Raw genomic sequence first — 18567 nt, forward strand, 5'->3', positions numbered from 1 at the left:
ATTTTCACGGGGGAGGAACTGGACCCCCCGCTTTAATACAGGGGGGGGGGGGGAGGGTGGGGGGTTCATGCTTCTTATCACCCCCTCATACACAAATCCTGGCTACGCCACTGCTTACCGGTAATCATTAACTTCTAACATTAAGGATTATCTTGGTACCAAACAGACATAACTTCAAGAAGCAATGAGCTGTGGAAGAACAAATATAAGTATGTTGGAAATACATTTGAAAGAATGCACTAAAAGTTAATCTGATGAATTAATTTTTAATTTATCCCAAAACATTGTTAGTAAATTGGAGAATCTGGCGTGGTACGTGCATAACGACAACTAAGAATAAAAATGGTATTGTTTGTGTGTCAGTCTGTGATGGACCTGTATTAATTATATCACGTGTTTGCTCATGTCAAGTAACTTTAATTAAACTCTGTGAGTACTACTTAATTACAAAAAAAAATTGTGAAATACATTTATTAGTGTATGATTTAGTTTGTGCGAAAAATCATGTAAATCATGTAAAATGGTACAAATAGCATAAACTTGTATATTTATGAATATTTTAAGAAATAAAAGTTTATTCCAATTAATAAAAATTTTATATAAGGTGAGTGTTGTTATTTTTCTTCTCAGCAGACCTCGGCATGCTTATAGCTTCTCCCCTTTCACTTGCTCGTCCAGGACCTCACTTATCGGCTTGCTAAAGTTGGCATTCCTGTTGAAAGGCATCGACGAGTGCGACTGGGAAGTGGCTCCTTGGATCTCTGCCTTGCTGTGCAGCCAGTAGGACAGCGCAAGGTCTTTGTACAAGGGATGCTTCTGGTGCAACTGAAAACATTACAAGTGTATGGGAAACTATGTAGAAAAGGCTTAATTAAACCACGACAACTACCCCCACAGAAACTTGTCTTAGTAATGCTTAGAGACAAGATTTTATGATATTATTTATAGGCCAAATTCATTTTTTTAAACAAGATATATCTATGTTAGTGTTTTTAATTTTTTATGAACTCTGTTTATTCATAAAAATAGCACAATTTTTTATTCACTAATACTTTCTTCACCAAAACTCTTTTTTTATACATAATGCACTTTTAGCAATATAATAATTTTTAATAAGCATGTCTAACTTCTGGGAACAAAAAAATGAATCGGAAAGTGTATGTGCTGTTGTAAAATGTATTAAATTAGTTACTAACAGCATTTGCAGTATCAAAAAAAAAAAAAAAATATTTTCCAATATATTTATTACCTACATATTGTACTAACTTCATGCTAAATAATTTACATTCTTTGAATTTAATGTATTAAAAGATAACATCTTTGCAACCTGAGTTTAGTTTTGATTAAATTAAATATGGTGATTAATTTTATGATCTTTTGTTGCATTTCGGTGTAACATGGTGTACTGACACGCTTTTCGGTATTATTTCGACTTTATCGAATTTCACCATATAACCTTGTCACTTAGTAAAGGTTCCATACACTTGTCAGTCTGTATGTATAGTAAGTCATCATTCCGGAGGCAGGATTGATCCTACCAGGCACTCTGGAGTCCAGGGCTGCCAAGAGGGGAGAGTGCGATTTGCGTGGGGGGGAGGGGGATCTCCGGAGCCCGAACTCCAGGTTTTTTTTAATGCCTTGGTTTACCATGATAAGACAAAAAATAATAGAATTCATAGAAAACCTTTCAAGTAATTCAATATGTAAGTTATGGCCACATTGACATTTACGGTCGACATAATATTTTTTTTTTAACTGTGGATTCTAAAAAGTAATACATTAAAGAATAGGGATTATTTGCCCCTGTGCCCTTAGTTTCCCTCGAGGGCCCTGCGTGGAATCAGTTGGTTCTGATGCAAGCAGAGTGGCGGGACGCCTCCCGACAGCTCTAAGACACCAGGAACCGACGCAGCGCCGAGAAGGCGCACTGAGCCGGCAGGAGCTGGATGGCGATAGGGCGAGCAGTTACTCCCCCCCCCCCCCCCCCCCGCCCCCTCCGTAGCCCACACTGCCTGTCGGTGATCTGTCACCTTCAGCATTGACAGGCTGACAACAGTGGGGAAGTAGGTACTTGGCTGCGAGAAACATTTCAGCAGCCAACACCTCAGTTCATTGCGTTGTTAACTATTATGCAATTGTTAGAGAAGACCAAATCGACAAAAATACAAAATTTGGGGATTAACAGTGGATTTCCTACATCAAATACTCAAGACAGACACAAATACTCAACACACGCCAAATCAGGCAACAGTCTTAAGAGGCCACTCCAGTGTTTCAGGGGCACTACGCAACCCGCATTAACATCATAAGATTCAATGCTATTTTCATTTTGCTTATAACTAATTAACTAATATAGATTTCGAAACGATGCTTGCTTGATATGTAAGACAACGATGCTCTGATAAGAGCCCCTTTCTTCAAAAACGTGCATAAATTATGGTTCAAACCTAGACAATACACTTATGCATATTAGTAAAGATTAGTATAAAACCATAATTTATGCACGTTTTTGAAGAAAGGGGCTTTGATAAGAGCATCGTTGTCTTACATATAAAGCAAGCATCATTTCGAAATCTATATTAGTTAATTAGTTATAAGCAAAATGAAAATAGCATTGAATTTAATGAGGTTAACGCGGGTTGCGTTGTGCCCCTGAAACACTGGAGTGGCCTCTTAAGGGCCCCGCCTACCCGGGCACATGTGGTGTGCAGAGCTTCAGAGGAAACCACGCAATTTGAAAGTGCTCAAGATATCAGAATAATGTCTTTACGAAAAGAATTCAAGGGCGGATGAATAGTTCTGTTTCCATACTTGATTTTAAAACTATATTTTTAGAAAAATGAAATTTAATGAAACGTATGTTTTCCGAATAATTTTTAGGCATGAAAATCCTTGTACAGATTCTTGAAAGCACTCAAGGGACTTGCATTACACCTTTATCTCCGTTTGTCCGCCGTATAATGTTACAGTTACTGCTCAAATATCATTGCTGTCCTATGCACAATGAGAATACTGCGCAGCAGTTCGCAGTCTCGCTCTTAGAGTCTACACCGCATAAGAAACAGCAGCGAGCGTCAAGCTTATCATCCCGCCTCACCATCAAAAATACATCCCTGACTAGGCGGAACCCTTTTGCACAGAGCTGTTGTTGGTTCTTAAAATGATTTTTTTTTTCATTGAACCTTTCATATGTATCTCAATTTAAGAGATTTTACTAAATTTTTTACAGACGGCCTTCTTACCTCGGAATGCTTATCAAACTGTTCTACCATTGGCTGGAATCCAGAGTCACAAAATCTCTCGTTGTACTCGCTAGATGTCTTCTCTTCAGAGTTTTTCCTCATCTGCTCTACCACTTCCTTCATTATCTTGTTCGTCAAGTATTTTTCCAGTTGCTTACGCCGTGGACCTAAGAGTAGGTAATGCAGCACTTCACAGCTAACGTGAAACTGATGTAATGTTCTAGTTTATTTGCAAGAGCTTAAATATGCACTTAAACACACACACACATATATGTGCGTGTATGTGGTTGATAAAAGTTTGTAAAAAAAATAGTAAAAACATAAAATCAGTCAATTTTCTTAATGATTCTTTAATGGGTGTAGGAAATATTATTTAAACATGGAAACTGGTAGGTATATTCATTAAAATAAAATTCCTGCGCTTTATTATTTAATTTTTAACTAAAAATTTAAAATATGGTTTTACAACATTTTTATTTACTTTTCTGGGATTTGTGTACTTTTGCCCTCCATAACTCAATGTATAAAAACTAACCTAGTGAAAATGGTTAAAGAAAGAACATGTAAAAATTTCACAGATATAATGCTGCCAAAGTAGATGTAAAAGTTAATGTGTTAAAATGTAATATAATTTAGTTGTAAGGAATGTTATCTCAATTTAAAAATAAAAATTTATTATAATATCTTATAAAGCTTTAGAATAATATATTTAAGAATAAGATGTTTTTGCTCCTGCTGCTTACAAGATGCTTACAAATAGTAGCATAGGCCTATAACTGGAGGCTGCAATACTTAGTGTGTTTTAGTCTCATCTTTAGTGGGAAAAAAAACTGTTTTGTTTTGCAATCCTTTGAACTTTATTGTAGATGTATAAAAACTTTTTTTCACACAAGTAAAAGCAAGTATTGTTTTAAGGGGGTGCCTCCCATTTCAGGTCCAGATTTTATATTTACAGTAATTACAGATAAATTTGTAGACTTTTTCAATTGCTTAACTTTCACGAAATGAAAAATATATACAGGGCATACTTTTTGCATAATTAGCCTCCAAAGTTACATTTTTAACGTTTTTGGGTTGTACAAATAAGGAGAATTTAATTTATTGAAGAAAAAAAATGAAACTTTTTAGGTTTAACTACAGTGCCACTGGCTACTTCAAGAAATGGTTTGAATTTATTTCAGAAAATATTAATTAATTTTACCTGGCATTTCTGAATTCTCAAATTTGTTACGATTTTGACAGGCAAGAAACATGAAATGAATTTTTGTGGTCGACTTCCTTTTCCGGCGAATCGGCGATTTTTTTTTTTTTTTTTTCCTAGCCTAAGTTAATTCTAAGTGTGTAGGGGAGGGTCCAGGTTAGGGGAGGACCTAAGTGTGTCTCAGGCCGAAGCCTATACACTCTACCATGCGGGTTTTTAACCATGCAGGACAAGGGCGCGTGCATCATGTGCTTATTGGGGTTTACTGGCCAGCCATGGCTGCGATTGGCGCCATGACTGACGCCCCATTGGTCGCCTAGCTTAAAAGCTAGCTAAGTGTGACCCAGGTAAAACCTGCATAGACACAGGGAAAACCCTGGGCCGGTTCATGCGGGGATCAATTAACATGCATTAAGCAAGCAGGTAACTACTGGACAAGAGGAAGAAGGGTCCAGGTAAGAAGAGTTGGAGGGGCTGAAAAATCAACCTTGGTGGAGTTGGGAGCTTGGGCCTTGCGGCCCGCATTTAAGTTGGGAGCTCCTGGGTTTTTATTAGCCAGGGGCGCATGCGCCCCCAGGGGCGGGCGACTTTACGTGAGTCCAGCCACAGCTGCCCAGGCAGCCACAGTTAAGACAGAGTGGGCAGACGAGCCAGTAAACCGGCTCGAACTGCTGGCTCTCGGAGCGAAAGGCAGCCTGACGTTGCGCCATCTTCATCTTCCTTCTTCAGGTCAACAGCAGTACTTCTCAAGCCAGGGTGGGGGGAGGGACCCAACCTCGCCATCCAAAATCCCCGAGACGGTTGAAGGTCGCGCCGCTCGAGGCTACTGCTGCCACACCTACAGCAGCCCCAGCTGAAGGTTCCTGATGTCTTCCTTCAGAGTTCCGATGCATTTCAATTCCGTTGCGCGCGCAGCAGTTCACAGCTCCGCAAGTTCCAGCCCGCAGTTCGTCTACACTTCGCATTTTTTCAGCACATCGAGCTCCCCTGCGGGCCTTCGCCGACGAAGCTGCTTCCTGCCACGCGCCGAGCTGCATTCAGGCTACCTTTCACACCGACAGCCGTAATAACGACTCCACAGGCCGGCCATTGGTCCGCGGACTGCTATTGGTTATTCACAGCCACCCCAGCGAGATTGCAACTCTCGGGCTGGGCTCCCGTATCCGCCACCCGCGGGACGCGGTCGGTAGCAGTTGGCGCTGCTAGGCCGCCCCCAGCACGCACACAAAACCAACACGCACTGCCAGCCTTCGGTTACCCAATAGGTCGCAGGGAACTCCCAGCCAACAGCCCGCGATTTTTTTTTTTTTTTTTTTTTTCCTAACCTAACTAAAACTAAGTGTATTTTGGAGGGGTCCGGGTTAGGGAGGGACCTAGGTGCGTCTCAGGCCGAAGCCTATACGCCTAGTCATGCTGGGATTAGCCATGCAAGGAGAGGGTCGCATGCATCATGTGCTAGGAGGGGATTGGCCAGCCATGGCAGCGATTGGCGCCATGACTAACTCCCCTCACTCTTAAATCTAGACTATAACTAGAGATAGGTTGGGCCCAGGTAAAACCTGCATAGACACAGGGAAAACCCTGGGCACATTCATGCGGGATGCAAATTGGCATGCATTACGTGTAGGAGTTTACAGGAGACAGAGGATGGTCTGGATGAAGTGTTGGACAGAGTAGAAAAGAGTCTACCATGCGGGGGTTGGGCACTTGGACTAGTAGTCCGCTTTGCTTTTTATCCAGGACTGGATTTAGTGACCAGGGACGCAAGCGCCCCTGGTGGTGAGTGGTTGCACTGACCACTCACTCCGCCGCCAGTCAGCACCTAAAAAAACTAAGAAACTAAAACAGAAAAAAGATAAATGACTTACAAACTAGGCATTTCGTTAAGAAATATGCAAACACCCAAATCAGGGATGGACGTGCAGTGCTTAAGATAAAACTAAAATAAGAACTAAAAAATATATATATATATATTTTTTTTAAATTTTTTTTTTTTATTTTTTTTATAGATTTTTTATTATTATTTTAGAAATATATATATTTTTGATGGCTATTACTTAGTATCTAGGACTTATTACTAATTTACAAATCTCTAATATCTACTACTATAATACTAGTTAAATATAGAGGAACTGTCGGTGTACCTATAAAGTTACAGGTGAATTAAGTCAAGACCTATTCGCATTCTGGCATTTGTTGCAAGCTTGTAATTCAAAATCCCATGTCTTTCAGAAACACAACCGGCACTGGAGGTGAAGCCTGCCAGGCGGGCCATGCCCATCGGACATAGGGAGTCAGCCCTAACACAACAGGCAGTGAACTCCCGGGAGCCGAACCTACACCTGCGTGCTTCGGACCATTTTGAATAAGCAAATTATTCGTTAATGTCTATAATTTAAGTTTCAACTCGCGGGAGACTGATTGGCCGATCGCTCAACCAGCCACAGCACACTACGGAGGTCTGTGAGCCAAGATTGAATTTGGCATTTTATATTTTCCATGCAACTCTGGATCTTGTTCGCCCAGTGATGAAATATATGGGTTTCTGCTTATGACACATTTATCATAGAATTTTTGCGCAGTTCGGAAATAATAATGTTTTAAAAGTTCGAGTTTGAGCTCTCTGTGCATAGCCCTTACGGGGCAACAGCCCGCGAGAGAGATGCGCACGCCCCGAGAGACGACCACCGACTCGGCGAATCGGCGCGCAACCGATGACGCCCGACCGCTTCCGAAGAAACCCGACCGCCAGCCGCAGCGTTCAAAGCACCCCCCACCCCCTCCCAACCGCGCTCAGTGTTGCGCAGGCGGCATCCACAGACATGTTAGGGGCAATGACGATTCTGGGTGTGTAGGAAGGTACACACGTTACAAAGTGATAAATGTATGCAAATTGTGTTTTAAACTTGATTTATGGATGTTATTATACATAGTTTCCGTACTCGTCATTAGAATTTGTTGGAGCAGCTGTATTGACTAACGAATCATTCGAATTGCCAACCAAAATTTAAAACCATACATAATGAAAATGGTTCAGATAAAAGTGAAAAAATCTTGAAAAAATCCTAAACCCCGGCTTTGGATCTGATTTTTTTACCAGGAATTATACTGAAATATTGCCCATCTTGTTAAAAATTCACTTAACAGTTAATATTATAAATTTCCCCTTTGTCTTTGTGATCTTTGGTGCGCAGACGTGAATCCTAGTATTTTCCGCACCCACCTCTATAATTTGTTGCTGGAGCAGCTATGTCGACTAACGAATCATTGATTTGCAGAGCAAATTTTAAAAATATTTAAAAAAATGCTCAATAAAAGCAAAAAAGAGTTGAAAAAACAAAACGCTACTATAAAACACCAAAAATGCTTAAACACTTAAAACATGCAAAGTTGAGCGCTCCTTACTTGGGCACAGACTATATTTAAATGGTCTTTATTATGGGGTGTTAAGTCCTGAAGTTGATAAATAGATATACTATCACACATAGTTGTTCTAAATAAAACCATCAATATTTTTATTACATTTTTACTGTACCTACAAATAACTTGAACATATCACCACCAAAACTTTTTAAAGTGCTCTTATTTTCTAAAGTGCCTATTGTTTTACGGAAAAATCTAAGAAGTTTATTTTTTTTCTCCTTTAAAAACCAAACTATATTTCTGTTTAACAGGATGACACTATTGGTTGTTAAAAAATAAGTACTTATATCACTTTTGCACTGGAGTGATTCATTATTTGAATGATATTCTTGAATGTACTTATACCCATTTTGCTTATGGGTACACTTTAGAGAAGGAGTTATTTTAAAATCTTAAAATGGCTCTAGCTTTTTAAATACCTATTATTTTTTAAAAAAATAAACTGTTAAAAATTTCCTATCTTCTAAACCCAATTATAATTCTGTTCAACAATGTGGTACCATTAATTTCTCAAAAAAAAATTGAATGGTGCGCGCTTCTTTCTTCTTCCTGCTATACTTTAACGTTCCGTGACCTCCGTTGCATTCACGAATGTACTCCCACCAAATGCAGAATACCGAGAGATAAGATGTTAAACATCATAAACAGAAAATCGAGGAAGTAATCACCCAGAGCTAGGGACACCTGTATTTCGTGAATACATTTCGTGTCAAGGTATTTCACAAAATACTGTAGCTTTTCTCCTGTGGTTATTGGCTGAAGTCGGGGAGAGGTGTCGTTCCGCTCTTGACGGGGCCAATGAGAATGTGGTCACCGTACTGCTGCTCCCTCACAATTTGCCATGACTCTTAGAAAAAGCTACAGTATTTTGTGAAATACCTTGACACGAAATGTATTCGCGAAATATAGGTGTTCCTACCCATAGTCCCTGGTAAGGAACCATCTACAACCTGAAGTTGATTCACCAAACCACTAGAAACATAATTCATGGAGACTGGAACAAGATTTGAACCCAGTTCCTCTTGGACGCATGTCCAGCGATTTACGGTTGTGTCACCTCAATCAGCAATACCTCAGTAAACTTAATGCAATTTACTGAAAGCTGCAAGTAATTTTTAGTGCCTGACTGTGGTAACATTTTTTTCCCCTTAAAAAAAACTTCATTCAAACTTACCTAATGTCTCGTCTCGAAATTTTTCAGGGTAGGTGTACGACGAACTGGCAACCGAACGCCAGACTGTGTCGGCATCTTTAGAAATGTGCGCCATTCTTCCTTGAACATAGATTAGCATGAACAAATCATATTGACATTGAAATAAAATCAGTATGTTAAAGGATTAATGATCTGCTATAAAGCTCAAACACAACGCACACTTGTGAAAACATGTCTGTTCTAAACACATACTTGTGCACTTACATACTTGCTCATTTGCATATCTTCACACTTGGATACTTGCACACTGCTTATACACTTTCATACACTTACCTCTATGCTTGTATACTTGCATACTTGTACACATGTTTCAAATATTCAAGTATCCTACAAATTTCCTATCTCTCTATCTGTGAAGTGATACTTCTAAGGTGCATGGAGGCCATGCGCCAATTTTTTTGTCGTATTTTAAACAGTTCAACTCGCAATAGTCTCATGACCACACACATCCATATTAAATTCCTGGTGGGATCAAACCCTGATTTTTGAGAATGAGGGAAACGTGGCCTCGTGGTTTTTTCTGGGTAATAACATTTCCCCCACTCATTTATTCCGTTAATGTTCAATTTTCTTCTCATCAAAGCTCATAGTTTCTAATATCCTCAATGTTGATGAGACATCACTAAATTCCTTTCGAAAGGAGCTTTTAAATTATTGTTACGACCTATGTTGGGAGAACTGGGTTCGTAAGGGAAAGCCCAATTAAGTTTTCCAATTACAGTTTTGTTAATGATGAATATTTACATCACTAATAAATAATCGTATTTAAATAATGTTCGATCACCAATCACTGGCACTTAAAAATGTTTATTCGCAAGTCACTCAATGTCTGTCAAGTTCCACAGTTAGCACTCCTCACTGGAGCTAGGCTCAACAGTGGTTCGCCCCGTTACCACGCGCCCGTCCACACACACAGTCTCGCGCTACTCAGTCGCACACTCTCGATTTCATTGCTCCACGTCGCGCCACTCTCGAGGGGGTCTCTCACCCTCTTCGCCAATGCTGCACTTCCCTTCACTCGCGGAACTCTCGGAACTCGCTAGGACCTCCCGCGGCACTGTTGCGGAACTCGTCGCGGGACTGCCACAGAGGCTGGCGTCGCTGCTTAAGTACCTGGGGCACCCTTCTCGAACCGACGAGAGCAACTGTGACGAGTCGCGTCATCCCGAGCCGACCCGACACCCGAAAAGTCCAGAAAGGTGATGTTTATTCACGGCACTCCGCGCGGCGGCCCGCAGAATTCCCAAGGCTGCTCGGCGATAGATAGCAGCGCCGAATAAGAACGTTGCGCGGGGAGCGGATGGCAGGAGGATGTGTTGTGGCGACGACCCTTGTAATCCGACAAGGCATGCGTGGTATGCCTTGCGTCAGTGGACGGCGCGTGACGTCAGTGGCCGTGCGGAGCCGCCAGCCAGCTCCGAACCTGGCGCGCGTCGTTGTCCTGTCTGCGTTCGTAACATTATTTACTTTTGTTAGCGGGAATGATAGATTTTACAGATTTTTTTTTTTTTTGATTTCGTGAAGGTGTAGTGATATACCGAACCCCCTTACAAACCCCACCCGTTCGCAGCATACGGCCATGTTGTTCAGTGAGCATATTCGTTAGTGTACGTAAGGGCCGCTTTACATCGGTGACATGCATGTGTGATATTTTACGGCGTAAACAAGAATGTTAAGTCATACATCATTTCTTTATTTTTACAGATCTTTTAGACACCACTTTAGTAATTTATTTTACGTCTTTGCCATCAGTTAGATACTAGACGATTATGTTACGTGAACCAAAACAATGACACACCCATGGTGGTAAAAAGTAAAATACCTAGTTGGGTTGTGCAGTCTTTGCCTAACTGCAAGGCAAAATATTTTATTTTGTAAATAATGAAGGTTAATGCTAATTCCTTGCAGATGCGTTGCTATGTTTGATTAACAATACTCATTTCATGATGATAGTTTTACGATTATTCCTAGCAAGTGAAAGCTTTTAAACAAACTTCTAGCATATCTCTAATCTCTAATACTATTAAATGAGCAATTCTCTTTAACCATATTTTTCTAAAGTTCTCCCTGACCGGACCGGACATGGTGTCGAATGAATGTAGGCAGGCTAACAGTTTCTTGTCTCTTTACTGATTGATCATTGCTGCGCTATATCTACATTTCATTTTTTTTCTTCAAATAATAAGCCAATATTTTAATGTATTTTTCAAAGTCGTCATTATTTAATTTTATGACTTGTAACTATAACATAAAGTCTTAAAAGATATGTAGTTGTACTATTATGAAAATATTTTTGGCACATAAATACGTTTGGTATGAACCCTTTTAAATTATTAACTACTCAACTCAAGTTGTAGTTTCAAATAAGATTATCAAAAACAGATGGCAGTCGCATCCAATAACAATAAATTTTATATTGTTATTGTGTTAAGCAATCAACGTGTCGTATTAGCTAAGTGTTTCTTTATATTTGGTTATTATGTGTGTATTTTTATGCCAATGCGTGCTCTTCAAGATGCATAGGAAACCTTTAAGAGAAACGTTTAACTTTAATCAAACTTCACGCAGCAAAGACTCATCTCAAGAAAATCTCGAAGAAAATCATCCCAACCACGTTTCTCAAACTTCTCCCAGTCAAGATATATATCAAGGAAAGCCTTGATGAAAATCGACCTAATCAGGTTTCTATTCAAGAAACGCTGCCATTAGCTCGACCCACACATGCTACAAAAGTAAGATGCTTACAAAACATATATAACATAAGTGAAGAAATATCCTATGATTTAAATGTTCTACGGGATCGTAATCGATTGCGTGCGTAACAACATGTGGCCAGTGAAAGTGTTTAACATCCGAGCAACGTCTAGAAGACCTAGGAAAACGTGCGTCACAACGTGTGGCCAATGAAAGTCCCGAGCAACTTGAGCAACGTCTAGAAGATCTACGACGGCGAGCGTCACAGCGTGTGGCCAGTGAAAGTGTTGAACATCCGAGCAACGTCTGGAAGACCTACGAAAACGTGCATCACAACGTATTGTCAGTAACAGTCCCGAGCAACGTGAGCAACGTCTAGAAGATCTGCGACGGCGACCGTCACAACGTATTGCCACTGAAAGTAATGAACAACATGAGCACCGGTTAGAACAAAGACGTCGAGATACAAGATGGCGCAGAGCTTTAGAAATGAATTGTTTTTCAACATTTAAAGGCGTCGTTGCTGCAGATGTACCATATTACACCTTAGGACCGTTTGAAGTTTTGTGTATCCATTGTGGTGCATTGCATTTTCCTGAGGTATGTGTGTCTAATCGCATAAAAATAAATTATTTTGGTGTCTGTTATTTGCATGGACGAATTTAAATGGAGCCACCAAAATTGCCATATGAATTAGTACGTCTGTTTTTGAAGCGTCACCCACCCACATTCGGAAGAATGACACAGAAAAATGAGAAACATAAACGCATATTTTGCACTACCAACCTTCTACGTGGAAGATGACAACTATAAATAGCCATGGCATTTATTGTTTTATTGTTTGTGGACAAGTATATAACAAAATGAATATGACAGCTCATCCGACGCAGAACGATAAAGATGTCTTTGAGCGGCCTCTGTACGGTAAACTATACTTTTTAGATCCAGAAGATTCTGTAAGCTGTAAGGGAAAGATCATCAGCTAAAATTCGGAATAAGTAACTCAGTGATAGAGTTATTGAAACACGTGGTTATGTACTCGGATACCTACCTAATGATGCCAGAAGTAGAGGAGGAAATTAATCTGATAACTTCTGCCCAAGGAATACCTACGCCATGAGTTAATCTTTTATTTAGACTGCCAGAGCAGGCTGATCGCAAAAGCTTTAGTACACCCGCCTGTAATGCGGTTTGTGCAGTGTTTACACTTAATGCTGATCAAAGCTTTCCAGATAACGAAATAATCATCAGCATGATAAAAACATTGTCCATTTAAATAATATCGATAAGCTAGTCGAGCTATTTACTTATTCATTATTTTACCCGGCTGGCACGGGTGGTTATAGTACAGAAGATTTGCAGCTGCAGACGCCATATGCTAGCCGCAGTCATTTAACTCGGCTTCAGCTGACACAATACAGACTTTCGTTTCGACCCGAGTTAATTCAATTTAAAGTGGATGCACCATCAACAAAAAAAAACCATTGAGACATATCCGCAACATAGTATGGAGGGAAATACTATGTTAAGTTCAAAAACTTATAATTAATTATAACTGTAAAGTGAAAATGAATAAAAAAAACACAATAATTTAGCTGATTATTTAAAACAAAGTGTTGAACTGTGAGCATTGTAGAGACCGGAAAAATTCGCGAATTCATTTCGTGATAGGCTAAAATGCAAATAGTTATACCTCAGTGCTGCCTCTGCTATTGGCTCACAACTCACCTGGATGACTCTGGGCCAATGAGAAACACCCGACCAAAGCTTTATCGATTCACAGGCTGCTACGTTGGGACGTCTCACAAGACAGCAACCAATGAGTGGGTGGCATTTGACCGAGTGTACGTAGAACTATGGGGTTCATCCTGCAGATCACTGAACCTGCGAAATTTTCCTGTCCCTAAGCATTAGTGATTTTTTATTTAACCGACAGCAGTTCTTATGTAGGTATATATGAAGTATAGTGTGGATTGAAATATATATATACTATAATTGTCAATATATGTAATCTATCTAATCTTATTTATATCCAGTGATCAGAATAGGTAGAATTATAGGTAAACTCTAATAGATAAACTCTGCCTATTCCGATCACTCCATAAAACATTATACTTTAAATTGCTCGTATAAATAAATACATACATAACAAATATGTTTTTTTATAAATGTTTAACAACCTAAATCTCTCTAACGGAAACAGCTCTAACGATTTGGATGAAAATTTATATTTAGTTAAGGTTCTGTTTTTCAAGTTTATCTAAATAGGTTTCTTCCCTGAAAAATCACGAAAAAATAAATAAAATAAAATTGCCGAGCAAAGCTCGGTCGCCCAGATATTTACCCTTTATACGTACAGCTACGATTTGTTCGGTCATCCATCCAGTCTCCAACCAGTTGACTTCAACTTCAAAATAGACACCCACTCCATAGACTAATACCTCCATGGATATACCTATACAGTTATTAAGATCGCAGCTACAAAGAAAGTATTGAATAAGTATACGATAATTTGGTATTAATATAGCCTACAAGCCAGCAGAATATATTTTTTGACGTGACGTCTAATAAATCGATGAACGCCGGCTGCACGAACGAAAAAGTGTCCCGTAACGCACATTGTCCTGTTACGCTGTGTCCCGTTACGCTCATTGTACGCTTGCGCCGCATATATCTCTCTTACACTCGATTGGAACAACCATCCATTTGACTTTTTCGAGGCACATTAAACTTAAAACACTCCCATTCGTTTCCTACTTTTCCTATCATCGTCCTATCCTTAACAGAATAACACAGATTGGAATAAGTTAAATCGCAAACATGTATAAAAGTTATAGTTAAAATGACCCCTTCGTTAAAGTAATAAACATATTTGAATTAATGAGTGCAAATAAAAGTAAATTCATCAATTAAATTGTAGATTTCATTTCACTCCTTCTTTGTATCCATACGAAATAGTGATAATTCAATAAAAATGATTCAATTTTCTTAATAAAAGTATGCAATCATTTCATCAATGGTTTGTTAAGACGTCCCGTTTAACTATCGTCCGTAAACCGACTTTACAGACACCCAATTTTTTTATTTTTTTAAAATGTTTTGCGTTTTCACTTATTATATACCACGGTCATATACTAAGGTTCTATACTAAGGTGACTACAAAAAAAAAAGCAACATTTTACCATAGTACCTGCATAAACTAAATACATTCATTGGGATCTTGAATGGAACGTATGAAACCAACTTTACCTGTAGAGCAATTATGATGTAAAAATTACCTAAACTCAAATTATCCCTATGGTTAACTATCAAATATAAACAGATAACGCTTTATTTTTGCAAAATTTCCTATTATGAGTAAAAAAATCCAGAAAAACTACATCACGGTTATTGTCAACAAATAGAAGCTGCTATGGCAACGCTTGCACATCAATCGATCATCGTGATCGATAATGTATGAGTGTTTTTTTTTTCATGACGTTCCTGTGTTGCCCATTGCGTATTGCTTGAAAATAAATTAATATATATTTGAAGAATTACCAACACTGGATGTTTGGCCAAAAGCGGGCTTAAGTGCATGTTTTTAATTTGCTTGATTAATTTATTTCCTTCTTAAAACCTTGAATGCCTATGTTTTACGCCACTTATATAAAATCCAACACTGTTTGTATCTTGCTCTTAGCTTAGCTGGACTTATACCAGCGACGTCTGGTGACGAAACTTGGTAGGCATGCGAACAGCTACTACACTGAATGTGGTTGGCAACCTGTGTGACTATCTTGGTTGTTAATTAGGTCTTTTATTGCATTTTTATTTTAAGCTGGGACGTAAATATATTTTAACTGAAACTCAAGAATACCAACGAAAATTTACGTTACTACCTATATGACATAAGTATTCCTGTATTTTAGTAGAGGTTAGAGTGATACGGCAGTTTATAAAACACGCAAGTCACAAAACATTAATAATCCTGTAAAACTGCAGAAAAAAGTTTTCTTTACTTTGCTTCTTTTCGTAAAGAAAGTTTTAAACAAATACGCGTATTTAAAAAAAAAATGGCGTGTACATATAAATTGAAACACTGCTTTACATGTTTTGTGTTTGTACACGCACACACACACATATGTACCTATATATATACCTATATATACATATATAAATATATACATATATAGGCCTACATACATACATACAACTTCCATTGTGTTTGTAAGATTTATTTTCATTATAAGTAAAAAATAAAAATTTTCAATGCCTACCTAGTGTAGTGTAAAATAACAAAAATAAATTGGTTGAGCTATGCATTAAAAGATTTTTTATAAATCGGTTCATGAAATAACAAAGAAAAAATATCATTTTCTTAAAATTAATGCAATAACAAGTTGTAAAAAAAAGTTACAAAAATCACCCGTTGATGGGATCCGATTTCGGGTACCCAGGAGTACAAAATAATTTTATGTTTTTCAGAACTATCAACATTTATTAAATGTATTTCACGATAGTTTTGCTATCACTAGATACGCTTGAAACTTTTCCCGGTGTTCACGAAAGCGAATGTTTGTATGTTTTAAACTTGATGTAAGCTTTTGGACATACGCCATTGCTTAGCACATGTATGTCTGTAGAAGAAAACTACAAAAAAACACAAATGACAAAAAAACACAAATTAAGCAAAAATTGCTGTTGTCAGGATTTAACACCACACAATACTCAACAGGAATATGGTCAACAAACAAAGAAAAACAAAGAAAAATGGACTAACAGAATGAAAAAAAAAAACCACAAATGATGACAGCACAAAAATACCGAACCCAAAAAAAATTCAGCACAACAGTTGAAACGAGACAAAAACACAGCAAAACGAAAAGACGAAACAAACACAATAGTTTTCCAAAAAAACAAAAAGAGAAACGGGAAAAAAAACACAAATGATGACAGCACAAAAATATGGAACCAAAAAAATTCAGCACAACAGTCAAAACGAGACAAAAACACGACCAAACGAAAAGACGAAACAAACAACAGTTTTCTAAAACAGAAAACAAGCGACTCGCACCTGTGTTTCCGTACCATGTGCGTCTCTGCCTGAGGACGGGAGCAGATTGCAGTTCCCGAAACGTCGCTTGTTTCTGTTTTAGAAAACTGTTGTGTTTGTTTCGTCTTTTCGTTTGGTCGTGTTTTTGTCTCGTTTTGACTGTTGTGCTGAATTTTTTTGGTTCCATATTTTTGTGCTGTCATCATTTGTGTTTTTTTTTCGTTTCTCTTTTGGTTTTTTTTGGAAAACTATTGTGTTTGTTTCGTCTTTTCGTTTTGCTGTGTTTTTGTCTCGTTTCAACTGTTGTGCTGAATTTTTTTTTTGGGTTCGGTATTTTTGTGCTGTCATCATTTGTGGTTTTTTTTTTTTTCGTTCTGTTAGTCCATTTTTCTTTGTTTTTCTTTGTTTGTTGGCCATATTCCTGTTGTGGAGTACCATTGTATGGTGTTAAATCCTGACAACAGCAATTTTTGCTTGATTTGTGTTTTTTGTCATTTGTGTTTTTTTTTGTAGTTTTCTTCTACATACATACATGTGCTAAGCTATGGCGTATGTCCAAAAGCTTACATCAAGTCATGCACTCCCATTGCACAAATCTTTCAAAGATAATATGTTTTAAACGTTTTGAATGTTTCTAATTCGCATTGGACTTCACCTGCGCTACATGGTGCACGCGCATATCGTTGCATTTCCATTGCATTCTAAAATCTCACCCTCTAGCTCCTAAAGAAGTATCAGCTTCAATAGTGGGATATAAAAGCGTCATTTTCTTTCACTTTGCGGTCGTTTAATAAATGAAAACGTGAAGCGTGTGATAAAAATAAATAGTAGTTTTCTAAACACATACTTTTTCGTCTTACGGGATTTATAAACGGGTATTTGAAAACGTCATTATCTAAGTGTTTTTTACATCTTGAGTAGTATAGGAATGGGCATCCGGGCACAGGCTTCAGGCTGTGGAGCCTGTGGAGCCGACCGCCATATTGGATTGTGACGTCACGGCGGCCATCTTGGATGGTTGTGACCTTGACCTTGACCCCGGCGGCCATTTTGGATCCGCCATCTTGGATCCGCCATTTTGGATGACGTCATTGTGTTCTCGAACATTCAGACGTTGTGTTTTCCGCCATTTTGAATGATGACGTCACCGTTGCAATTTCCGTTATGGTTGCCATCTTTAACTTTTTTATCTATTATCCGATTTTAATGATCTTTTTTTAAAAATTATAAAAAAATTCACTTAGTAAAATTTTAATAAAATATTTATAAAAAACAAGCATTAACGACACGGAGTTCGGAGTCCTCGGTTCGAACCCGACGAGTGCAAAAAAAATAAAAATGGCGACCGATCCTTCCCCCGCGGTGGACGCAGGCAGACTGACTCCCACCACTTTTTTTAAAGCATATATATCGTCACCTAGTATGACGTCATGTCCGCCATCTTGTCTTCGTTGCTGGAGACCACCATCTTGTTTTCGGCCGCTAGAGTGCGCTGACACCATGTTAGTTGAATTCTTATCCGCTAGAGTGCAGTAATCATTTATTATTACTAAGGTGCCCGCCATCTTGAAATTTGGACGCCATCTTGAAAATCCGTAATTATTTAGCTAGAAATTCGGGAAAAATTCCAAAATTCATTAAATAAATCACTCATTAACTTACATATTGATTCCATGGATTCCCGTCTTTGGTTCGATACCCGATCGATGCAATAATGTTTAATTTTATGTAAAAAAAAATAATTGCCATAAACCATGTT

General features: G+C 38.5%; 1 protein-coding gene across 5 annotated transcripts; it reads right to left on the reverse strand.

Moving 5' to 3' along the window:
• Positions 1 to 396: 396 nt before the first annotated feature.
• LOC134532759 (sperm-associated antigen 8-like) lies at positions 397 to 15171 on the reverse strand. Of its 5 annotated transcripts, none has more exons than XM_063369616.1 (4): positions 15023 to 15168; positions 9041 to 9135; positions 3243 to 3409; positions 397 to 825 (listed from the first exon to the last, which is right to left on the reverse strand). In XM_063369616.1, the coding sequence occupies exons 2-4, from the start codon at positions 9132 to 9134 to the stop codon at positions 646 to 648; spliced, it is 441 nt and encodes a 146-aa protein (XP_063225686.1). In that variant the 5' UTR covers position 9135; positions 15023 to 15168; the 3' UTR covers positions 397 to 645. The 5 variants fall into 5 exon arrangements, with proteins under 5 accessions (XP_063225686.1, XP_063225650.1, XP_063225659.1 ...); XM_063369580.1 differs by lacking the exon at positions 15023 to 15168 and adding an exon at positions 14118 to 14198 and having other exon boundaries at positions 454 to 825; positions 9041 to 9139; XM_063369589.1 differs by having other exon boundaries at positions 455 to 825; positions 9041 to 9139; positions 15023 to 15171.
• Between the last annotated feature and the right edge of the window lie 3396 nt (positions 15172 to 18567).

Source organism: Bacillus rossius, chromosome 1 (genome assembly GCF_032445375.1).
Source record: "Bacillus rossius redtenbacheri isolate Brsri chromosome 1, Brsri_v3, whole genome shotgun sequence".
Taxonomy (NCBI): domain Eukaryota; kingdom Metazoa; phylum Arthropoda; class Insecta; order Phasmatodea; family Bacillidae; genus Bacillus; species Bacillus rossius.

Coding starts and splice junctions, on each gene's coding strand:
- LOC134532759 (XM_063369580.1), bottom strand. CDS start 14,151: ATGACCGAACAAATCGTAGCTGTACGTATAAAGG. Junction 3,410..9,040: donor ATTTCGAGACGAGACATTAG/GTAAGTTTGAAT, acceptor ACCTACTCTTAG/GTCCACGGCGTAAGCAACTG. Junction 826..3,242: donor AGTTTGATAAGCATTCCGAG/GTAAGAAGGCCG, acceptor TAATGTTTTCAG/TTGCACCAGAAGCATCCCTT.